This window comes from Ovis canadensis, chromosome 3, assembly GCF_042477335.2.
Source record: "Ovis canadensis isolate MfBH-ARS-UI-01 breed Bighorn chromosome 3, ARS-UI_OviCan_v2, whole genome shotgun sequence".
Lineage (NCBI taxonomy): Eukaryota > Metazoa > Chordata > Mammalia > Artiodactyla > Bovidae > Ovis > Ovis canadensis.
The window spans coordinates 206,508,831-206,534,230 of NC_091247.1; the positions used below are offsets into that span (position 1 = coordinate 206,508,831).

The 25,400-nt window shown below is 39.8% G+C and overlaps 1 protein-coding gene across 2 annotated transcripts; it reads left to right on the forward strand.

Moving 5' to 3' along the window:
• Positions 1-991: 991 nt before the first annotated feature.
• Positions 992-15,872, forward strand: WBP11 (WW domain binding protein 11). Of its 2 annotated transcripts, XM_069585642.1 has the most exons (13): positions 1,029-1,195; positions 1,815-1,960; positions 3,128-3,242; positions 3,754-3,785; positions 4,455-4,548; positions 7,351-7,547; positions 8,433-8,566; positions 8,781-8,980; positions 9,570-9,761; positions 11,819-11,923; positions 12,323-12,610; positions 13,531-13,713; positions 14,851-15,872. In XM_069585642.1, the coding sequence occupies exons 3-13, from the start codon at positions 3,179-3,181 to the stop codon at positions 15,282-15,284; spliced, it is 1,923 nt and encodes a 640-aa protein (XP_069441743.1). In that variant the 5' UTR covers positions 1,029-1,195; positions 1,815-1,960; positions 3,128-3,178; the 3' UTR covers positions 15,285-15,872. The 2 variants fall into 2 exon arrangements, with proteins under 2 accessions (XP_069441742.1, XP_069441743.1); XM_069585641.1 differs by lacking the exon at positions 1,815-1,960 and having other exon boundaries at positions 992-1,195.
• Positions 15,873-25,400: the final 9,528 nt, after the last annotated feature.

Genomic DNA, 25,400 nt, shown 5'->3' on the forward strand with positions numbered 1-25,400 from the left:
CTTTAGTTGCTAATTTGTGTCCGACTCTTGCGACTCCATGGACTGTAGCCTGCCAGGCTACTCCTCTGCCCATGGGATTCTCCAGGCAAGAATATTGGAGTGGGTTGCATTTCCTTCTCCAGAGGATCTTCCCCACCCAGGGATCCAACAGGGGTCTCCTGCATTGCAGGCGGATTCTTTACCAGCTGAGCTATGAGGGAAGCCCATATCTAACATACTTTCCTGTAAGGGATACTATTTTTGAATGTTTAAACTCACCTTTAAGGGGAAAAGATATGGGAGGAGTCTTAGATAAAGAGCAGACAAAAGAGAAGGAAAGGACGAAGATTAGACCTAAGGGAACACACCCCTTTGTACGGTGACGTGATAAAGGATATTTTGTGAGTGAAAAGACCGGTAGGTAAAAGACACAATATAAACCAACCTCACCTCTCGTAAACTTAAAATTGACTATACGTGTGTCCTCACATTTCCTCTTCAAAAAACGAATCCTGTAGATTAGCAGTCTGGGACTCTAACATTTACACTGATTTCCTCAGGTCTACAAATGTTCTCTGGAAAAATATCAACTTCCAGGAGCAAGCCAAGCTAGCTAAATGCATGAGGCATGGCAGCAAGCGTTATTCCGGGGTTCCTTTTCAAACAGAAACTCCCGAAAGATCTCATGTGCTTACGTCATAAACGAGAAAACCTACAGAAACACAATTCCAGGTGACACAAATAGCGCTGAATAGTCCCCTATCTGGAATCGGCCTGTAATAAAAGCCACTCTTGAATGATAGGTCAGAATGCCTGTGGCCCGACAGCTAGTACAGAAGTCTCCTCAGCCAAACACATAGCCCACCCGCTTCATTTTCACACTCTTATTGGGCTAGACAAGTGTCAATCAACATGAAACCGTTGTTCTGAGTGGTGGAGGCGGGCTCTTAGCCGATAACCAACCAATTCGGTACTGTATTGGGGCGGAAGAGACTCTGGTCCTGCAGCTCTCGGTTACTCTCTATGGTTCCAGGGCGAAGAAACGCGAAGATCTTCGGCCCGGAAGTGACGTAGGGATGGCGGAGGGGCGCGAGGTTTCAAGATGGCGGTGGTTGGGTGGTTGACCGAAAGGCAGAGGTGAAGGCCCTTACGAAGTGAAACGGGCCGAGAATCGTCCCCTCCCCGCTTCTCACAGCCCCAGGAGCCCAGCAGAAGCGTGAGTGTGCGGGATGGTTCAGCTCCGTTACTTCACCTTTCCCGTCCCTTCCCGGGGCCCGCGCGGTTGCCTCGGGAACGCCAGGCCCCTCAGTCCCGCTCTTGTTCTCCGCGATTGGGGTCTCCCCTATCGCGGACTAGGGGGTCTCTTGGGGCGGCGCTGCGTCCAGCGGTTAAGCGGCTGTCTTCGCCTGGGTCGGTCAGCGCCGCCTCCTGACGCTGACCGGTTGGTTGCCTTAGGTTTGCTGCTACCTCGAGTCAGGGGTCAACCGTCGCTATGGTTTCGGCAGTTGCAAATGCTGTTGGCTTCTTTGCTGGACTTGGGTTCCGTCCCTTGTGGGAGCCTTTTTGACTGTTGAGAGTTACCCTAAGCGATTCGTGACCCGATTTACCCATCTCCTCAGGTTTTAGACAAGACAAGTAGTTTGTGCAGACTAAGGCTCCAGTGTCCTTTGTAACTATCCTAGGTTTCATTTGTGGAAGAAGAGGGTTAAAAAAAAAAAATGAGCCTGAGGGTAATTGAGAGAGGGAAGCAAAAAAGATACAGGCCATCAAAGATGTGAGTGCTTTTATTTGTGCTAATTTTGCTTGTTTCCGCTTCCCTTCTTCCCCAATTCCAGTTTTTCTGAGAAGCAAACCCTTGATAGGGTAAATTAGTTGCGACTGGAACAGCTTTGAAGCGTTTAGCAGAAATCAAGGCAATTGGACACTTTATGAAAGACGCCTAACTAATAAACTTGCCTGACAAAACCTTCGTGAAGGGAAGGTATAATTCTATGGTCTGCTTAAAAAAATCTACCTCATGATCTTCCCTTTCCCTCCCTTTCAAAGTGTCTGCTTTCAAAGGGAAAGAAATGTATTACCCTTTCTTATTGGAAAGAGCAAAGTATCAGAAAGTTGTCATCCATTTGGAATAACTGGAAGAGGTGATTGTGATAGTGTCTTCCTGCGTGTGGGCTCAGTCTTGTCCAGCTCTTTGCGACCCCATGCACTGTAGCCCGCCAGGCTCCTCAGTCCTGGTGATTTTTCAGGCAGTAATACTGGAGTGGGTTGCCATTTCCGCCTCTGGTGATCTGCCTTACCCAGGGTCGAACCCAAGTCTCTTGCATCTCCTGCACTGGCAGGCTCTTTCTTTACCACTGCGTCTTCTGGGGAACCCATAATAATTTCTTAGGTCAGTTAAAGTTTTCAGTTACAAAATATTGTCCCTCATATACAATTACCCCTTTCAGTTACCTTAAAAAATATGAGTCGGGAGTCAAGTAGACATTAGTAAGAAAAATTTGTATCTTAATGTTGATGTTTATACAAGCTCATATAATATTTTGACTATCTGTGGTTTTCTGTTTTTAAGTTTCTGTTTAAGAGTCAAGAATTATATCTGAATTGGAACTAAATCTAAATTATTAAATAGGCTTAAATTGTGAGTTTTTACTCTTAGAGGTGATGAGAATACATGCCAAGAAACCATGAAGAAAACAAGGATGAGCTATTTGTCCTTGAGCCCAGATCATTACCCCCATTTCCCTTTTACTCCTGTTTCACCCTGCATATAAATAAAGGGAGACTATAAGAAAAGAGCAAATGACTCTCGTGTACATAGTGTGTGTCATATTGCTGAAACATTCTTTGATGATTGATTTTTTCCAATTGATGGGTCAGTGCTGTGATCCATAAAAGAAAGTTAATTGATGAGTTAATGATAGTAGTAGTCTTCATACTCATTATTACCTTTATAAGTAATAGGAATCTAATTTTTTGTGGTTGGAGAAGTTGAAGCTGTTTTTCCTGGGCATTAAGTTAAAACTAGGGAAAGAACAAGGTCTTAATAATAGAAGTTTCTTTTCAGAGATGGTCAGGAAGAAAATTCTATAAATATAAAAAGAAAGAAATTTTGTAAATTAAGGAAAAATAAGCCTTTTTGTCTTCGCAGGTTTTAGGTTTTATTTTCTAAACAAGCAAGTAAATCAAACAACTTGTCAACATGGGGCGGAGATCCACGTCATCCACCAAAAGTGGAAAATTTATGAACCCTACAGACCAAGCCAGTAAGTGTTCATTAATGTGGAATGATGAAGAAGAGGGATGGTAAAAATTGCTTCAGGGAGTCTATTTTATTATTTTCTTAATTATAAGATCTGTAGTATTTGTAATTAAAGTTATCCAGTGTTCTAGTAGGCACATGATTAAAACTTTAAACATGCAACAAAAGATAGTATCCATATTTCTAATTTGATGGACTTGCAAAGTAGAATTAGTTTAAAGCCTTCTTTTTTGTATGTGACATTTTAAACAAATTGCTTTGTGAGTGCCTTTTTAGTACTTAATGGCATTTTTTCAGGTTCATAGTTATTTTTTTAAATAACTTAAAAATGTCTTGAGGCAGTTTTGATTGCCATAATTAGAAGGGTGCTATTGGTATCTAGTGGAGGCAAGGAATGGTGTTAAATATCCTACAGCACACAGAGCAACCACTGACAGTAAAAAATTACCTGTATTAAATTGGAGAAAATGCTAATGTTCAAGGGTTTAACTTTTATGTTCTCTCCCTCTCTTAAGGAAAAGAAGCTCGGAAAAGAGAATTAAAGAAGGTATGATTCCAGAAGCATCCTGTTAGACATAAGTGTAATTTGACACCTCTTATTGGAGATGAGTGGATTTAGAAACATTTCCAGTTATTTGGCAGAAAAGATTTATGCTTCTCATAAGATTTACTGAGCCACAGTACTGGGAGACTGAACTAAGTTTGTAGATAAGCTCATGATGCGTTATTATAACATTTTTTATTTGATTACCATTCTCAGTGACTTAAAGAAATACTTTTAAAAAATGCTTCTCTTGCGATTTAACTGCTTTGTTGGAAGCTACTAAATTAGTGAATGGAAGTAAATGTGACACTAAGTTTTCATGATGATGATTTGTTAAATTTGTGGAAAAATGTCCCCAGAATAAAAAAGGATTTACATTTTAGTATCATGCCTTAACACACTGAGGGAACCTAGTTTTTCAGTAGTTCTCAACTGTTCATTCTTGTTTCATTGCTAGCATTAAATTTTGCAAAACACATCTTTTTGTCTAAATTGAAAACATCTGGGGGAATAAAAAAATGATATTACTCCTGTTTCTGGTGGTTGAAACAAGTGATCAGAAACCAAGAAGTTCAACTTCAGTTTAAATGGATTTTTGAGACACATTGACATGAAAACTCAGGAGTATTCAGCTTCTGCAAATTTTGCTCTTTTTTCTTTTTTTTTTTTAAGAACAAAAAACAGCGCATGATGGTACGAGCTGCAGTTTTAAAGATGAAGGATCCCAAACAAATTATCCGGGACATGGAAAAATTGGATGAAATGGGTAAGATTTTGTAAAGGGATGGATTTTATAGCAGAGATAATAGTCTGATACATAGAGATAGGCAGTTAATGAGTGAAGCAGAACAGATAAAAGAATTACAGAAAAAAAACATGACAGCACATGATGCTTGGATTGAGTTTTAGTGTTAGAAAAACAAAATGGAGTGAAGGGCTGTTACCAACCTGAAATCTCATCTAGAATAAGAGGGAAGCCGTTATTTAGCTTTAGCTAATTGTTCTTTATGAGATAACAAAAGCCCAGTTTGGCCAGTTCATTTTTTTAAGAGAAGACTAAGTCTGCTTTTTGAAATCACCGTGGGCTTTTTTTGTTTTGGGTTTCAATGTTGGCAGCTACCATGTAAATCTCAATATTGGGCCACCATGAATGTGTCTGTTGCCCCTCTTTTCCAATAGACGATCCAAAGATAAATGATTACTTAGTAAGGACATAGAAGAAATAAAATACTTAAAATCACGTTTAAAAAAATATCCTATTAGAATTTCTTCCTCTTTTGCATTATATAGGATAATTTTATCTAGTCTCATCACGTGCATCTTCAGTGTCACTTCTTTTTCATTACTGGAATCCATATGAAATAGCTGCATGTTGTCTTTTCTTGTATCTGAGTTGCTTGAGGATCACCTGTGATGCTGCCACTGGAAGTTCTATTCTAACTCACAGAGAAGTTCCTTTAGTTTAAAAAACCTCTTCAAAATAGAATGCAGTTTTACCAAGTCCCAAAGATTGTATAACATTTATTTAACCCTTATTTCCTTATTTATTTACTTTATACTTACAGGTATGAAAGGAAAAAAGTCTTCGGAAGTATTTTTAACAGATTACAATTAATTAAAAGTAGGAGTCCAGAATGGCGTAAAGTGACTTTAGGTAGTTATAAATAATACAGAGGACGAGTCACAAAATGGATTCCATATTCAACCCATTCTGTTAACTTGGGAACATGGGGTTTTTAATTTTCCTTTTTTTTAAAGTAGCTTTCAACATCCAAAAATAGTCTAATTAACTCCATAGTTTTCAGCTGTCAAGTTTTTGCCAATTCTGCCTTCTGTCCCTGCATTTTTTTTTTCAATTCCATGTTGAAAGAATCTTTACAAATTTTGTTTACAAAGGTTTCCATACGGGTTTCGTGATTTGCCCCAAAAAACAGATAGTGAAAGAGCTGCAGTGAAACTTCTCAGTGATGGATTAAGTGGGGGTCCAAAAAAACCCAGTTATGTGGGGTTGTGGTATTAAAAGCTTTCTCAAATAATGTGGCAGATATTGAAGCCAGCCTGGGCAAGAGTTTTGGGTCAGACTGCATCATCTCACATCTCTCCCAGTTCAGCTATAACTGATTCCACTTGTTGCCTCTAGTCTAAATACTGGTAGGGACAATTGCTTTCCCTGGCATGTCAGGATATTTACCTATTAAATGACCCCAAATTGTGTATTAATAACTTAGGTTTATTTAGCTCTTATCTTGTTACATGCCAGGGTTGGTTCTTTTGTTTTTTCCACATTTTCATTTGGTCTTCACTTTCACAACAGCTCTTTGGGTGGGTGTATTGTCCCTCCTTTACAGCTGAGGAAGCTTAGGCACAGAGACATTACCTTTCTCAAAGTTACGCTGTTCGGAAGGGGCACAGCTGGGATTTAAAGTTAAACACTTAGCATTTTCATGAATCACACTAGGAATAGTGTGGTTTGAGACCATACTTCTGATTTTGAATATATCATCAAAGTGTTAATAAGATTAAAGAAAGACAATAAGTAAGCTTGTGAATCTTTAAGAAAAAAGAGGAAGGAACACTAGTCATCAGAGCTCTATTATAATTTATAAAACTCAATATAAACTAATTTAAACAGAAAAAAGTATTCCTTGACTCCTATAATTGGGAAATCCTGGAGGGAAATGGGCCTCAAAAACCCAAATATTTTGAGCAAGACTGTCCATCTGTCTGACCTAGTGAATTTCTTAGATATAAGAAATTCTATCCAACCAGTGAATTTCTTGGATAGAAGGTGGAATATGTGGTGGAATTAGTGATGGTTGAGAGATGACGCCATAGACAGCTCGAGGTTTATTTCATTCCTACTGGTGAGAGCTTCTCTCCCATATCTAAAGTCTCAGAGAAGGATATGGTCCCAGTATGGCTCATGTGCCAGTTGATCTCTGAGTCAGTCACTGGCAAGGGAGATGGAGGGAGGCAGGTATGGTTGACCAGGCAGACCTGGGAGTCCTGTGCTAATCCAGTCCCTTTTGGTCCCTCTTCGAGAGATAAAATTAAGCTCCATGTTGAACACACTGGAAGAGAAAGGTTTAAATAGCTCAACAAGGGACACTAACTGATATAAAAATAATAGTTGAGTGGCGAGCCAGATACCAGTTTATATCTGCTTGATTGTGAAGTAGTTGATGTCCCCATGTTCCAGATGAAGAAGCTGAAGATCAGAGAGTTTCAAGTGCACGGGATCTCAGAATTAAATGAGAGACCCAGTGTAGTATAGGTGACACACTAATAGCTGTGTCAGGTTGTTAGCATAAAGGAATGAAAATTGATTTTTATTACAATGATAATAAAGTCAATTAGGTGACATTTCTTAGGAAAGGAAGTAAAATTAATAGCCATCTTAAAGGGATGAAATTTCAATAAACTGTGCAGTTCTTTTTTGACAAGAATATATCTGGTGTCTAAATCTCTTTTTGAAAAGTTTTAACATATAAGTGTATTTTTAATAAATGATGTCATCTGTTGAAGTGACATTTGTGTTTAATGTCATAATCTGCTTTTTTCCTCTCAGAGTTTAACCCAGTGCAGCAGCCACAGTTAAATGAGAAAGTGCTGAAAGACAAGCGTAAAAAGCTGCGTGAAACATTTGAACGTATTCTACGACTCTATGAGAAAGAGAATCCAGATATTTACAAAGAATTGAGAAAGCTAGAAGTAGAATATGAACAGAAGAGGGCTCAACTTAGCCAATATTTTGATGCTGTCAAGGTAAATCATGTTTCTTTTGAGAGCTAAACTAAAATTTTATAGTTGGACTTACTCTTAAAGTTGATAATGGGAGACTCGATGATGTTGAACCTCCTTCTCTTGTCAGACTAAACATATATTTACCCCATTAGCCAGCAAATCTAAAGATATGTGTTTATACAAGAGAACTTGATCTTCCTGCCACTACGGTAATAGCTAGAGTGGAAACAGCCTAGCTACCCATTAATAAGATAATGGATAAACTGTTACATTTTCATAAAATTAAATGCTGCTCAGTAATAAAAAGGAATGATCAGCTAATAATCCAAAAAACACGAGGTAAAAATTTTAATGGCTAAATCTCAAAAACACTATCCTTTCTTCATGGTTGTGATTCCATTTATATGAAATTCTAGACCAGGCAAAACTAATTTATGGAGGAAGACATTTGTATCAGTAGTAGCCTTGGGATAGTGTTACGGATTGATTGGGAAGGAGTATGAAATATGCATTTGTCAAAATTCACTGAATTTATACATTTCATTGTAAATTTTGCCTCAAGATAAAAATGTTTTTTAAAAATAATGTGGTGAAGTAGGTAGCATGGGTCCCATTTTACAGATAAGGAAGCTAAGGTTAACTTACTTTGTCATATAGCTTGTTTGTGACAGAAATTCAACAGCAGCAGGCTAATTTTAGAGTCCAGGTGCTACCACTGAATACATACTATCCTGAAGTTTCAACTTACTGACAATCTTAAAAATGTTGACTTGGCTTTCTATCTTTGTTTCTCATGATACTTAATGTTAGGTGGAAAGCAAATCCAGGTAATGAAGCAGCTGATGTAGAGTTTGTGGTGTTGAGTTGGGGGATTACTCTTACTGACCAGAAGACTCTCTCTTTCAGAATGCCCAGCATGTGGAAGTGGAGAGTATTCCTCTGCCAGATATGCCGCATGCTCCTTCCAACATCTTGATCCAGGACATTCCACTTCCTGGGGCCCAGCCACCCTCCATCCTTAAGAAGACCTCAGCCTATGGGTAAGGAAGTGGTAACAGAACCAAATAGCATATAGTAAAAGCACCTTTTGACTGTCCTGTGCCAAAATTATTGCAGTGGAAAGTAAAGGACAGTGGGGATGTATGCAGTTCTCCTTTGGTTAGATAGGACCTGAGAGCTCCTTTAAAAACTGTTTAGAAGAGGAAGTGTATATCTCATTACTGGTAATGTGATCGCTGTAAATTTTCTTTACAGACCTCCAACTCGGGCAGTTTCTATACTTCCTCTTCTTGGACATGGCGTTCCACGTTTGCCCCCTGGCAGGAAACCTCCAGGTCCTCCCCCGGGCCCACCTCCTCCTCAAGTCTTACAAATGTATGGCCGCAAAGTGGGCTTTGCCCTAGATCTTCCCACTCGTAGGCGAGATGAAGACATGTTATATAGTCCTGAACTTGGTAAGGAGTGACTATTCCTTTTGCTCTTAGAACCTTTCTACTGTCACTTTTAATTTAGCTGTATAACATCTTGTTCACCGCCCTCAGAATTTGGGAAATAAATGAGGCTACCCTGTACATAACAACAGATGGATAAATCATAGATCTACTCAGGAAAACAGCATGCATAAGGAATATATAAATGTCTGTTGTATTTTAAATTAGACTTTCCTTGAAGATACCACTCTCTTACCATCAGTGCCTTAAAAATTGGGTAACTTGTATACTTGTTTCCCGTTTAGCTTTATTTTCATTCGACTAGAGCATCCTTATGTACAGTTAAAATGATTGCGTATGTGCATATCTTTATATAGCTTTCTGAGTGGAATTTGTTTTCAATTTTGAAGCTTTAAAAAAATTTTACATTATAAAAAAGGGGAATTTAAAACTTGTCAAGTGGAAATATTGTCAGACTATATGAATAGCTGAGTTCATACAGAAAAAATTTAATCAAGTTATTCTGAGTCAAATAGCCTGGCTTTCTGTATTTGGGGGTACCATTTAGGATCCAGCTATCTAGCTTGATCCTGGCTCCTTCCTCCCTTTCCAGCTCAGCGGGGTCATGACGATGATGTTTCCAGCACCAGTGAAGATGATGGCTATCCTGAAGACATGGACCAGGATAAGCACGACGACAGTACTGACGACAGTGACAGTGACAGGTCAGATGGAGAAAGTGAAGGGGATGAATTTGTGCACCGTGATGACACTGAGAGAGAAAACAACGAAGAGAAGAAGTCAGGTATGTGAAGACGAAAGTTTCATGGCATCAAGCAATAAAAAGCACACGAGCTGAAGGTCTTGATTTATTAATGGATCCATGAAAGTAATTGTGAGTGCCTTGAAAGGAGGATCAGTGCTCTATTCATCTTTATAGCTCCAAAGTCTCGATGTTGTTGACACACAGTAAGTAACTGGTGGATATCTGTGAAAAGAAAAAACTGAGCTGTGTATGTGATTTTTTTAAAAAAAGTCTACATAGTAAAGTCTACTTTTGGGGAAAAAGCATAAAGATGTCCTATCATGGTTATGTGTAGGAAGAAAACCATATTTACCTGATTGTTTTTTAATGAGTCTGTTTACATATCTATGTTTGAAGTCCTTTATATAATTCTATGTTCATTCAATCTTAAGTAAACAAGAACCATAGTTAAAATAAAGGTACACCTGTGAGTGGAGTCATGATTTAATGGAAATGTCATACTTACAATGTATGTTATCTGTTATTATAAATTCAGACTGAGCTACATGTACTTTCAGAAAGTAGCTACGTCATTCATTAAGGAAATTTTATAAAATGTGCCATCTGTCATATTCCGCTAGCCTTGGAGCTTCTTTTGTAATTGATTTCCAGTCTTCAAAATAGTATTTATATGTTAGTAATATTACTGATATTACAGTATTGATAATGATATTCCAGATATTCCTTAAATCATGGTTGCAAGCCAGAAAGCTAGTTTAAAGAGGTAGATAGAACTGGTAGTGAAAAATGGTAGAGGACACTTAGATAAGAAAAAGCAGAAAGTCACTAGAGCCACACCAGTTCCCTTTTTCTCTAGACTGTGGTCATTTGCCTCATTTTCCTCTTTTTGGACCAACTGGGTTTTTTATCTATTGAATGATGATGAGTACGAATATTAATATATTCATTGATGCACATGTGTTGGAAATGGTTATCCTAACTATGAGTTGACATTCAGCTAATGATTGAGTTTTTATTATGTACAACGCATTTTTCTAGACACTAAGGATGCAGAGTAAACAAAACTAAAGCCTGCCTACATAGAACTTCTATCCTCCTGTAAATGTTTACCGTCTAAGAATAAGAACGTTCCTAATACTGCACCATTTAGCATCTTTAGGTGTCTGGTAGAAAGCCTTTGTCAGGTTAAGGAGTTCTCTTCTAGTCTAAGTTTGCTAAGAGGTTTTATTATAAATACTTTTTAATCATCTCTTGGGATATTGTTAATGATTTTTCTTTCTTTAAGCTGTTTATTGTAATGAATTACATTCATGGCTTTTCTAATGTTAAATCATTTTTGCATTTCTGGGACCAGCCCTACATGTTTATGAAGTTATTTTCTTTTAAAACACTGTTAAATTCAATTTGCTTATGTTTTATGTTGGCCAGCAGTTTGTTTTGGTGTGTGGGTTATGCTAGCTTCAAGTTCTGGATAGCACTCCATCTTTTCCTGTGCCCTGTTATAGGAATTTGCTGTAACTTAATATTTGGCTGAATTTCCTTGTAAAGTTATTGGGCCAGGTGCCTTTGAGGAACTTGATCTTTGACTACCATTTTAATTTCTGTGTTCTGATCTTGTCACCCCTTTGGCCAGTTGTAAGTAACATTTTTCTAGAAAATTATCAATTACTTGAATCTGCATGTTCAGTTATATTGGCATAAAGTTTTTAGTAGTAGTGGCTCAGTCGGTAAAGAATCTTCCTACAATGCAGGAGACCTGGGTTCATCCCCAGGGTTGGGAAGATCCCCTGGAGAAGGAAATGGTAATCCACTCCATTATTCTGGTCTGGAGAATGCCATGGACAGAGGAGCCTGATGGGCTACAGTCCATGGGGTCTCAAAGAGTTGGACATGACTGAGTGACTTAACACTTTCACTTTCAACTTTAAAATCACTGTAGCATGTATTTACCACCAGTGGGCATTTGATTTACTATCTTTAATATAGCTCTGTCTTTTTGCCAAGTAGTAGGAAGCAGTTATAGCTAGTGTTTAGAGTATTTGTTTATAGTAAACATACTGAATTTTGTTGATCCTTTCCCTTCTCTGATTCTTTAGGTCTGAGTGTACGGTTTGCAGATATGCCTGGAAAATCTAGGAAGAAGAAGAAGAAGAACATGAAGGAGCTGACTCCTCTTCAAGCCATGATGCTTCGAATGGCAGGTGAGTCATGGAAAGAACAGTGATTGGTATTTCCTCCTGCCAGTTGCTTTACATACATTTTTCTATTTAATATCTTAGCAATCAAGTAATAAATTCTTGTTTTTCAAAAGTCAAGGTTTGGAGACACTGAGATAAGCTGCCCAAAGTTAGCCAGCCAGTAAGTAGTTGGACTGGCATTTAAGTCCAGGTCTGTCTTGTTCTAAAACTTGGACTCTGCACTCTGCTGCCCTAGTATGGATGAGAAGAAAGCTACTATATTCTTGGCATATCTGAGTATTCTATTGAAGGAGACTGGTTGTTTTAAGAAAGCATTTATTGAGCATGTGTTATAGGCATCACTATTTCACAGGCTGTAAAATATGAATCTGCTCCATTTGTCTGGTTTCAAATTTCTTTCAGGTCAGGAAATCCCTGAAGAGGGACGCGAAGTCGAGGAATTTTCAGAGGACGATGATGAAGATTCAGATGATTCTGAAGCAGAAAAGCAATCACAGAAACAGCACAAGGAGGAATCTCTCTCTGATGGCACGTCTGCAGCTTCCCAGCAGCAAGCCCCTCCACAGTCTGTTCCTCCATCTCAGATACAAGCACCCCCCATGCCAGGACCACCTCCGCTTGGACCGCCACCTGCTCCACCTTTACGGCCACCTGGACCACCTACAGGCCTTCCTCCTGGACCACCTCCAGGTAAGTACTTACATGCTATAAATAAATAAGCCTAAATGTGGTTACAGTGAAGTTGTTCCAGAAAGTAGACATCGTTAGTAGTAATGACTTCTGGTTTCCTGCTAGTGTAATTTTTAAGAAACCGAGATTCTCCAAGGATAAACACAACTTGCTCATTCATAGCAACACTGTTTGCAAGTCATAGAACTTGTGACAGCTGTCTCTTTCTCCAGAGCTCTTCTTTTTCAGAGTTTATCGGTTCTGATATTAGCAGTTTAGCAGGTGGAAACTGGAGTATGTAACTGAGGGTTTGTGTAGAATTACGCTTTAGTATGCTGACTTGACCCAGTTCTTAGTTGGTTGTGAACATGACTAGGGCACAGTAGATGCTACTGCATACCCTTCTTTGGTTGGGAGTTACTGGATGTTAGTGTAATCTGTATAGTTAGAGACTGAAGTCATCAGTATTAATCAGGTCTTCAGCTTAAAAGTATAATAAGTAAATTTATAGTTTGAAACAACATATAAAACTTACTGGTCAATTATGATTTTTAGTCCAATAATCTGCCAGTTAAGTCTTCAGTTGAGTTCATTCTCTGACTAGTGCAAAGCAAAATTACCTATCCTATGACATTCTCAGTGGTCTTTGTATATCTTAATGAGTTTCAGAGAATCCTTAAAGCACCATGCTTTTCATACTGCATTTTCAGCTTATGTTGGAGCCATTTAAGACATGTCATCTTTGTGTATCTCTAGCCCAGCAGAGCTGTGGTTTAAAATGCCTTATGTTAGGACTGTGAAATAAAGAGAAATGGACCATAATAAATTTTGAAGTTATCTGATGTTAAGTTAAAGTGAAACCACATCTCAGTTATCTTATGCCACAATTACTACTTCAGATATGTTTGTTTGATGTTAACTACGCACTTTTCTCATTTCAGGAGCTCCTCCGTTCCTGAGACCGCCTGGAATGCCAGGACTCCGAGGGCCTCTGCCCCGCCTTTTACCTCCAGGCCCACCACCCGGTCGACCCCCTGGCCCTCCTCCTGGCCCACCCCCAGGTCTGCCTCCTGGCCCTCCTCCTCGGGGACCCCCACCACGGCTACCTCCCCCTGCACCTCCAGGTGAAGCTTTGCTTTCTGTCTACTATATATTTCATTTGTCCTAAGACATTTTCACATTTCAATATCCTAAAATCAAGCGGTATCTTAAAATGGTGTTTTTAAATTGTTTTGGCCTAGGTAGAAGTTGAGTTCTTCCCAGTGGTATTTGAATTGGATGCTGTCACAGAGGGGACTTTTCCTTGCCAGAGAACACTTCGGATTAAATTGTTCATTTCAGATTTTTTTTTAGGACTACACTTAGAGTTGTGAAGTCATTCTATACATCTGCATGGGTATCAACTTTAACTTTACAGTCACAAGGGGAAGTTTTTTTTCTTCCATTCTCTCTACCCAGGGTCAAGGTTAGATAGGCAAATTTCCTTTGATCTTATATGTGGCAGGTATATTTCTGGTTTACTGCATTGACTGTCTCATTTTAATGTAAAGGTCTCCTTTTAAGCTCCTCAGCTTGTTCTTGGACATTTTTTTCTCTCTCAGTGGTATATGGAATAATTATGAATGTGTGTAAACAATAGTGTCCTAGGTTGAGGAAATTTGGTACTTTGTTCCCAGTCTGAAAGGGGATATTTGGAGAAAATTAATCTGTACTTCCTGGTGAATGATAATGGTATGTCCACACCATTAGTAAGACATGAATTCTTTTCCAGTAACGGTGACATTTTATGATTAGTCAGATTTTCTCATTCCAGCATTAAAATTGTATTTCTTGCCCATTCAGCTACATTTTAAGGGGGAGGAATATTGTGTAAATCAGTAAATAATGCATGGGAATCAAATCCCAACCATGGTTTGATAGCATTTGCACTGTACAGATGGAATAGAATCTTAGATTGTCAAGTTACAGATTTGGCCATCTTAAGATCATATTTGAAAACAGTTGGTATTGTTACTTTTACTTTATAGTTTAAAATAGTACATTATTAAGAGAGGAGGAAAACATAAGAATTGGGATACAGATGGAAAGTGAGTACTGTTTTACAAAAAAGTATTCTTTACTATCAAAATATATTCCTGAGTTTCAGATAGCAGGCAGTATGATTTATTTTCTACAAATTGTCCATTTCAAGAAATTGTCAGCCTGTGTTTGTAAAGTCCTTAATAGTAGTTACATTTTATTATTGTGTCTCCTTTGTCCAGGTATCCCTCCACCCCGTCCTGGCATGATGCGCCCACCTCTGGTGCCTCCTCTTGGACCTGCCCCACCAGGGCTCTTCCCACCAGCTCCCTTACCCAACCCGGGGGTTCTAAGTGCTCCCCCCAACTTGATCCAGCGACCCAAGGCGGATGACACAAGCGCAGCCACCATTGAGAAGAAAGCCACGGCAACCATCAGTGCCAAGCCACAGATCACTAATCCCAAGGCAGAGATCACACGATTCGTGCCGACCGCACTGCGGGTGCGTCGGGAGAATAAAGGGGCTGCTGCTGCTCCCCAGAGAAAGTCTGAGGATGATTCTGCTGTGCCTCTTGCCAAAACAGCACCCAAATCTGGCCCATCTGTTCCCGTGTCGGTGCAGACTAAGGACGATGTCTATGAGGCTTTCATGAAAGAGATGGAAGGGCTGCTGTGACAGCTTTGGATGCTAGATCAGGCTTCTGTTCACATCAGTGGTTCATGGAGAAAGAGGCTCTTACTCAGCTTAGGTGGAAGAGTTGCTTTCACTGTCAGGGTATTTTTAATTTCATTTCAAGGAATATCTTAAAGTTTAGCCTTGTTCAGAATTTACTGCATATAAAAGAGAGGGTATTTCATTCAAAATAAATTGGTTATTGAAAAGCAGTGCTGCTAATAACATCCATCCCCTTTCATACCACCATTTTCATCAGATTTCTTCCCCTACTCCAATTCCTTGGCAACTTGTGACCAAGGGGAACTTTGTTATTTGTTTTAGCTCTCTTATTGTGTGCTGTGGGCACTGGAGTAGAGATTTCTGGAAAAACCAGTTTATTTCACCCCCATCTTGCCTTTCATGTTTGAGTTATTTTTAATATTTTCTTGTAAATATTTTGTAATATTGTAGTGAAATGGATCACAATGTCATTTCCTAATACAAAGCGATATATGTGGGAAGAAAATGTACAATTCTTTGATTAAAATTCCCACTGATCTAAACTTTGAGTGTTCCATGGAATAAATAAATAAATGTTCTACACCAGGATATCTTCTGTCTTACTGACAATGTATAAATATAATAACTGTTTTATGGGCAGAAAAGCAAGTGTTTAAAACTTGGGTTTTAAGGAACTGCCATTTCTGGTATGGAATATGGAAAGAGAATTTTATTGAAAATGGTTAGAACTAAGCTTTAACTTTAAAAGATAAGAGATAATTATTTTCCTTTAGGATTATTATATATTGGCTTAGGAAGTTGAGAGGTTTTATTGCTAAGAAGAGGAGTCTTATTCTCAAAGATTACTTACTTTTCCAGAGCTCTGTGAATGGATGGATATCTGTTGAATAGCAAAAAATTCTCAAATCATTTCTAAGCTGTTAGATAGCTAGAAAAGGCTACTGCTATTGCTGTTTTTGAATTTGTCACTTCTGTGAGCTTTTGTTATTAAAAGCACAGAAAATAAGAATGCTTAATGCTTTTAATTTGCATTGGTATTTTCTTTACAAAGTGCTAATATCTACCCAGTAATACTGGGGAATGACTTCCATGGATATTTTCCCCATTTTACGGGTGAAGGTATTGGTGTTAAAGGGCTCATGTCCAGAGACCCGAAGCGTGTCTTATACACAAGAAGACACACACCATATATATATATACACATAGTGAGACAGTGTATGCATTGTGTTTAGGCTAGGCATACCTGATTCTTTCCATAGTAAATGTCTTTCCATAGTAAATGTTGTAAATATCTTTCATGTGTATCTCATCAAAAATTGGTGGTATCCTAAAAAAGGTAGTACAATAATAAGACTTTTTACAACTGAGTTCTTTGATAGATTTAAAATATTTGTCCTGAGATCTTTTCTGTATGTGACTGGGAAGTTGTTACTTCAAATTAAAGCAGACCCTGCCAGAGCAGTCTACAGACCACTTTGGGATTATTATTTTTTAGTATAATCATTGTGGGTCTGCAGGTGAATTGAATCTTTGTATAGATGCAAAAGTAGAATATTTTAAGTGTAAATAATGGTTATTTTGTTTGTAACATTTTTATTGTTCTGGCTTGAAGTTCCTATTTTTTCTGGGTGAGATTTCTGTTTCACATTAAGGAAGCTGTATGATTTATCTTAAAAGATTTTCTAATATTGCTAGTTTTACCTTCTGAAAATTCTTTTAGTTGGCAAAATCTGGCACATTTCATATGTTAGCTACATCTGCAGGAAAGGAAAAAATCAGTCGATTCTGGGTAGGTTTTTGTCATTTACATGATGGAGACCCAGGTTCGATCCCTGAGTCACGAAGATCCCCTGGAGAAAGGAATGGCTACCCGTTGCAGTATTCTTGCCTGGAGAAGGCCATGGACAGAGGAGCCTGGTGGGCTACAGTCCATGGGGTCGCTCAGACACAACCGACCAACACTCACTTTCCTGGTTTTTTAAAATGGTTTGCTCTGGTTAAATCACTGCTATGATACAAGTCTGATACAAGTTTTCAGTCAGGTATATGGATAAATATTGATCCTTTATCATAAAGTGTTACTTTATTACACATTAATTGCTCCTTAACACCATTCTGAAGTTCCTTTAAGGTACTGTGAAGTGTGAATTAAGGATCACCACATGGCATGGAATCAGCATAAAGCCTGAGTTGACATCTAAGTTTCTCTTTCAAGTCTCATTTTGTATATTCTAGTTTGTGCTCTTTATTAAAATATCTCCTTATTTAGCAGGGAGACTTATTAAACTGTTTTTTGCTGCATTCAAGCAATTCTTCAGACACAAAAGATACCCAGTCACCACCCCATGGAAAACCACGTTTCTGTTTTGCCCTGAACTCAAAATGAGCAGGTCTAACACCTGGCAATGTTCCTCAGCCAGAACAGGTTTGAAGGAGAGACCTGATGGCAGGACTTGTGGAGCTCAAAGCTGTTCTGAGCAGAGCTATGGATAACTTCACTTCCAGGTCCTGGGTGCAGTCTGGAAGCTTTACGTTCCTGGATAATAAGCACTTTTGGCGAAGGTGGGAACTGGGACTTCTGTGAGACCAAAGTAACTACCTACTCCAGGTATTTTGTCTCTAAGAAGGCCTGTAGTTGGCTTCCCGGGTGGCTCAGCGATAAATAATCTGCCTGCAGTTCAGGAGCTGCAGGAGACACAGGTTTGATCCAGTAATTCTTGCCTGGAGAATCCCATGGACCGAGGAGCCTGGGGAGCTTCAGTCCATAGGGTCACAAAGAGTCTGACACGACCGAAGTGACTTAACAAAATACACGCATGCACAGGCCTGTACTTGGCTGTGAAGGAAAAGTCAAGAGGACAGGACAAGTGGCCAGGCCTGGGTGAGCAGAGGGGTTTTCCTGAATCAACCTGTTCATTTTACTAAGGATGAATAACCAGTAGAGAGAGAGGTTGGAGAATGAGAGGATAATTGATGGTTTGAGGTACCTAAGAGTCTGGGGAGGCATGTGGGAGTAAACTGTTTATTCCATATTGTTACTGAAAACCTGCTGGGAGCTAGGCGCTTGCTGGGGAAGTAGTAAGAAAATCAGATAATATCTCTACTATCATGGGCCTTCAAGAAATTTCAGGAGATAAATGTCCATACTGCTTCTGAGTCACACCTACAGTATGAGACAGTAAATACCATATGGTATTTACCAGTGCTAATTTTTTTAAAGAATTTATTTTTTTAACCTGCCACTAATAAATATGGAAAAAAATAATCTAAGGGCTATGTGCTGGTAAAGACATATTCATCAGAACTTTAAGATTTTTATGTTACCTTTCTATAGAGAAGCTATTAAAAATGAAAATGTTTCTCTTTAGAATGTTTAAAAATACTAAATATCAACTGATTACCTTCATGGTGCTACAACCAAATAGAGAAAACATTTTCCTTAAAAAAAAGTTTTCAAAGAAAAAACCATGAATCCCCAAATATATGTTTTTCTTTGACCTGTTATCCTATACAGAGTATTTTCCCTTGTTAACCATCTGAAGCCTAAAAATAAGATGTTTTCTATTGTTACCATAATGAATCCACAGAATTATACCACAGGTGCAGGAGATAAGTAACTGATATGTAGGAGATTTAACACTATAAAAATGCTGTGAGAGAATTCCCTGGAGGTCCAAAAGTTAGGACTCCAAACATTCACTGCTGAGGATGCTGATTTGATCCCTGGTTGGGGAACGTAAGATCTCAATAGCCAAAAAAAAATTTTTTTTAATTAAAATTAAAAAATACTGTGAGATGCAAAAAAATGATTTAAAAGGATCTTTTGTAACAATATTTTGCGAGGAAAAGTAGAATGGTATAGTGTTTATATTCATTGAATCTCAGGAAAAATTAGAGTCCAAAAAAGAAGAGTTAACTACAACTATTCATTATCACTGCACCCAGCAACCTTGTCCCAGTGAACTGGGGAGCGAGGTAAAGGAACAAGGAAGGTGACAGCCAAAGTTACGGCAGGTCAAGGGGAAAAAAAGAACTTTAGTTATCTCTGAAATCTTGCCTGGTTTCATGAAATATACCACCGACAAACGAAAAGGGCTTATTATTAAAGGCCTGGCTTTTTACAGTGAGTTGATAAAGGTTGCCATATTTAAGAACTTACCATAAAGCAAACCCATATATTCAAATAATATCTACTGACTTCCTTATGTGAGGAGGGAATTAAAATACAGGTAGAGAACAAATCCAGCAACTGTTTCTAGGACCATTCTTCTTGCAGAGTAACCCAGATCACAGGAGGAGGTCCTTTTAAATCCTTATTTGTACTGAGTTTACCCATAAACATGTTCATTTAAAAAACTTGAGGGGTAACATATGAAAGTAAAGTATGACATGAAAATATCACTTTTATGGAGAGAAAAACCAAATAGAGCAACAGGAGTTGTTTAAAAAGATGTTTTGTGTTTATTCTTATTTTTGTTTCCACCAATAAAGCAGAACAGGGATCAGCAAAGTTTCCAGAGATATTTGGGGCTCTGGGAGCTACAGAGTTGCTGCCACAAACCTGCTTTTGCATTGTGAAACCTGTAGTACAGGCAGGTGACCAGTTGTACTCCACGGCCATGTGCAAAGGGACCCAGGAGTGAAATGTGAGCAAGTTGACTTGCCAGGGAGTCAGGGGACCTCTGATGGCTGGAGGCCAAGCGTGCTCAGTTTTCCTATTGGCAGGGTCTTGAAAGGTGGTCCCCAGGGCGAGTCAGGGCTGCAGGTCGTGGAGACAGTGTGCATTCTGGGTGCATGGCTGGAGCAGAGGCCACTGGATATCCTCTCCCCCTCACTGCTTCCCCACCAGCACCACACAGCAGCCTGAGCCAGTGAGAGTCACCCTTCCCACCTGCAAAGGCCCTCGGTGCCCTCTTCCAACAGAGCCTAGCATCGCGCCTCTGTTAGGAAGACTGGCCCAGAAGAATGCCAGCTATTATCATGGAACCCACACTGACATTGGAATTTGAGGCTCAGAGGCAATACATTTAAAACTGGCATGGAGAGCATAAAGAAAACTCAATCTTTTTACTTCCACTATCACAACCTAGTTATAAAATTGTCAGCACAAACCTCCTTTCATGAAAATATATAGAATATTGCTCAAGCTCTTTCTATCAGGTAGTTAGCCACTAGCGTAGGTGTATTAGCTGATGATAAAATTTATGTGTGTCACTTTTGCTCTTTTTTAAAAGAAATTTATTGGAGTATAGTTGATTTACAATGCTGTGTTAGTTTCAGGTGCACAGCAAGGTGCTTCAGTTATAGGTATACATATATCCACTCTTTTTTAGATTCTTTTCCCTTATAGGTCATTACAGAGTATTGAGTAGAGTTCCCTGTGCTATACAGCAGGTCTTTATTACTTATCTATTATATATATATAGTAATGTGTATACATCAATCCAGTCTCCAAATTTATCCCTCCCCCTCTTTACCCCTGGCAATCATATTAGCTTACAGGTATTAGCTGATGATAGAATCTGTGCGTGTGTGTGTGTGTGTGTGTGTGTGTGTGTGTGATTTTTGTTCTCAAAAAATGTCAAGAGAACTGCAGTTGACTGGCCGATTCTGTTAGGGGGTTGTTAAACAGAACAAAGCTAAAAACTGAGAAATAAGCAAAAAATATAAATACTCGGAAACTCTGACAGAGACAGTGGTACGCACTAAAGAAATCCCTGTGCTCTTCTGCATTTTTCAGGTTTCTTTGCAGTGAGATTAAGCATGAACTAGCTCTTTGCTGAAGCAAAGTAGGGTGAGTGTGAGTTCCCTGTACGCCAACCCGGTGCTGGTGAAAGAGACAAAAAGGACTGATGCAGGGCTGGCAACTGGCATATCTATGAAAACACAGCAGAACAGGCTGCCATCTATAACTTTTCTCGACTTCATTTAAGGGCTACTTATGCGGGAAACTTCAGGAACACGGGAATTCAATCTATCCTGTTTGCTCTTACTAGAACACTGTGTATCAAGGGTTTTGTGTAAACTTTCGGGTAACCTTTGTCTCCTGAAAAGCTCAGGTGACATTGCCCATGGCAGAGGGTGCTGGCTCACATTATATTTGAACAACTAAGGGTCTGCCGCTCCAGATTCCCTGTCTACATGATTCCACCATGTTCTATGTCCCGAGGAGGCTGAACTTTAGAGACTGCCTCAATGGGTTTCCTTAGCTTTTGGCATCCTTTTAGGCTGGGTGATAAACAGGGTATGGGAGGGAGGGAGGAATATGAGGTCATGGGATTAATAATCCCCTGGCCCCTCCCTGCATGGCTGCCATGGGTTACCTTCCTGATTCTCCCTGTCACTCGGGCCCCTCACACTACCTACTCCCGCCAGGCCTGTCGGCCATTCCCCTTCGCTCCACCGGCCGAGGGGCGGGAGCGGAGCCCCGCTGTCACCATTCCTTCCATGTGCTTTCCTTGCATGCTGCTTACATCACTGTAAGCAGTCCTTTTATCAAATTGTCCTCAAATCACCACATTTGGGCAAGCCATCTGTTTCCTGGCAGGATCCTGGCTGACTTAGCATCTGAATAAATATAGGATGTATTGAATAAATAATATACAAGAGAGAGAAGTCACTGAATACAGATAACAAATGTGCTAATATTATAAAAAGCTCAGAATAGTGTTTGCTGTGCTTAGTTGCTCAATCGTATCCAGTGCTTTGTGACCCCATGGACTGTAGCCTGCCGGACCCCTCTGTTCATGAGATTCTCCAGGCAAGAATATTGGAGTGAGTTGCATGCCCTCCTCCAGGGCTTCTTCCTGGCCCAGAGATCAAACCTGGCTCTCTTGTCTCCTGCTTTGGCAGGTGGGTTCCTTACCACTAGTGCCACCTGGGAAGCTCGGAACTGCTTTACATGTATTCATTTATTTAATACTTACAACAACCCCGTGAGGCAGCTACTGTCATTTTACAGATGTGCCCACTGAGGTAAAGAATGATTTGATAACTTGTTGAGGGTTACACAACTAAGGGAGCAGAAACTCCAGCCTTAGCAGTGGACTGGGGAGGGTGGTGTGGAATGAAGAGAATCCGTCTAGGGTGGAACAGCTGGACGAAACCCCAGGGAGATAACCTGTGGTGATCTTAAGTAGGCAGGTGAAGTACGATGCTCAGGAGGCAGGTGGGGGTTACACACCATAAATACAAAAGGGAAGGGGAAAATTGAAGGAGAAAATCTAAGCTAATACAACATTAGCAATAACTTATCGAGCTCTTAACATACTAGACACTAAAAGCCTTATGATAAGGAAGAGATAGTTTTACTCCACTTTTATACATAAGAAAACCAAGACTTAGCAAGCTTATAAATAAATGCCTAGATTTCTACTGCTGTGAATGCTTTTTTTTTTTTTTTTTTTTGCTGACATGAGTTCAGATGAAAATAACTTACTGGTTTCTATTTGGGCTGGAAAATGGGAAGAAGGATATTGGAAGAGGAGAGAAAAGTGAGCGGTATTTACTTTATATGTTTATTTAAACGTTGGGTTGGCCAAAGAAAGTTTGTTTGGGTTGTTCATACCATCTGATGGAAAAATCCGAATGAATTTTTTGGCCAACCCAATACATAAAAATTATGCACAATTTTATGTATATAAAGTATATATAAATCTAATTTAAATTTAAAACAATTCATTGTTAGAAGTACATGGATCATCGTGTGAAAAACAGCAAGACATTGTGTCCCCTATATGAACACACAAAAAGATAAATTCAAGAAAAAAAGTTCCTTGACAAACATAGGGGGATGGTGTCAGAGGATCTGAAGTACATAAAGTGGGACTTTTAAAGTTTAAAGTACTTAAACATGGGGCTGAAACACCCACAGTCAGTAGTTCCCTCTTTCGAGTGGTGCTTGGACACCAACATCTACCCTGGATATCTCTGTCTACTTCTGCTGGTCAGCAAGCCCTCTTCTCTGGGTCACTTTTTTTTTTTTTCAATCTTCAGCTTTGAGAGAGGGGCAAGCAGCCCATGACAGCTCGAAACTGGCCTGGACCATCGGCTAGATCTTGTTGTTGCTAGGAGTTGGCCTGACGTAGCTGCACCACTGTATTCTGTGGAACAGAACCATTTCACACCACACCAACACCACACGCGGCCATTCTGCCATGAAAACAAGAGATGAAAACAAGAGTTCTCTATATCACACTGTTGCTTTGTCGCTCAGTTGTGTCTAACTCTGCAACTCCATGGACTGTAGCCCGCCAGGCTCCTCTGTCCATGAGATTTCTCCAGGCAAGAATACTGGAGTGGGCTGCCAGCTCCTCCTCCAGGGGATCCTCCTGACTCAGGGATCGAACCCAAATTTCCTACGTCTCCTGCAGGCAGACTCTTCATTGCTAAGCCCATCAGGGAAGCCCTCTCTTTGTATCGTGTTTGTGTTAGTTATTCAGTTGTGTCTGACTCTGTAGCCCTCCAGGCTCCTGTGTTCACGGGATTCTCCAGGCAAGAATACTGGAGTGGGTTGCCATTCCCTTCTCCAGGGGATCTTTCCAACCCAGGGATCAAACCTGGGTCACTTGCATTGCAGGTGGATTCTTTACCATCTGAGCCATCAGGGAAGTCCCTCTGTATCATAGCTGAATACATATACACACACAAAACCATAAGCATTGTCCAAACCACAAATACATGAGCATTGTCCAAACCCCCAAAATGACCAGAGACTCCTGGGCAGGCCCATATGCATTAGCATCGTCCTATGACACCTTCAACCTCATTTCCTTCCTTGTACCTGATTAGCTGTTTTAAGACACCAAATCTAAGACTTATCTCCTCTGTTCCTGACAGTATGGAATCCTGGGCAAAGTCCCAGCCCTATAACCTATACACAAACTCCAGCCCTATAACTCTTTCAAATATTTTAATGAAACACCTCACAGTATGTGTGCTCCCTGCTACGAAGAGCAAAAACCCAACTTGTTAAAATACAGGTTTGTTCTTGGTGGGCTTTGGCGGGAGGGTAAAGGCAAAAATACAGACTCAGCTGAAGGGCTCATACTTGGACCATGACTCTCAATTCAGCAATATTGTGAACATCTGGGACCCCCTGTGATTCCCTTATCAGCCAGGGCTGATAAGTTCATGTGCAAGTAAGTTTCTATAGTTTGCTGAAACACTGCAGTGTTGAGTCTGTTTTATTTCCCTGGGAATAAGATCTCTTGGAATTTGACTGATTAGTGCTCTTTAGTAAAATTGTTTTTAGCCTTCTATTTCCTGCTTTCATTATGGTTAGCTTGCTTACTAATCAGTGTTGTGTGTAAGAGGCACAGTCCATAGGGTTAGAGGCTTACTGCCAAAGAATGCTCAAACTACTGCACAACTGCACTCATCTCACATGCTAGTAAAGTAATGCTCAAAATTCTCCAAGCCAGGCTTCAGAAGAGTGTGTACCGTGACCTTCCAGATGTTCAAGCTGGTTTTAGAAAAGTCAGAGGAACCAGAGATCAAATTGCCAACATTCACTGGATCATTGAAAAAGCAACAGAGTTTCAGAAAAACATCTAGTTCTACTTTATTGACTACACAAAAGCCTTTGACTGTGTGGATCACAACAAACTGCAGAAAATTCTTAGAGATTGGAATACCAGACCACCTGACCTGCCTCCTGAGAAATCTGTATGCAGGTCAGGAAGCAACAGTTAGAACTGGACATGGAACAATGGACTGGTTCCAAATAGAAAAAGGAGTTCGTCAAGGCTGTATATTGTCACTCTGCATATTTAACTTATATGCAGAGTACATCATGAGAAACGCTGGGCTGGAGGAACCACAAGCTGGAATCAAGATTGCCGGGAGAAATAACCAGCAATAACCTCAGATATGCAGACGACACCACCCTTATGGCAGAAAGTGAAGCAAAAGCGAAAGCAAAAGTCACTCAGTTGTGTCCGACTCTTTGTGACCCCATGCATTGCATAGTCCATGGAATTCTCTAGGCCAGAATACTGGAATAGGTAGCCTTTCCCTTCTCCAGGGGATCTTCCCAACCCAGGGATCGAACTCAGGTCTCCTGCATTGCAGTCAGACTCTTTACCAGCTGAGCCACAAGGAAAGCCTGGCAGAAAG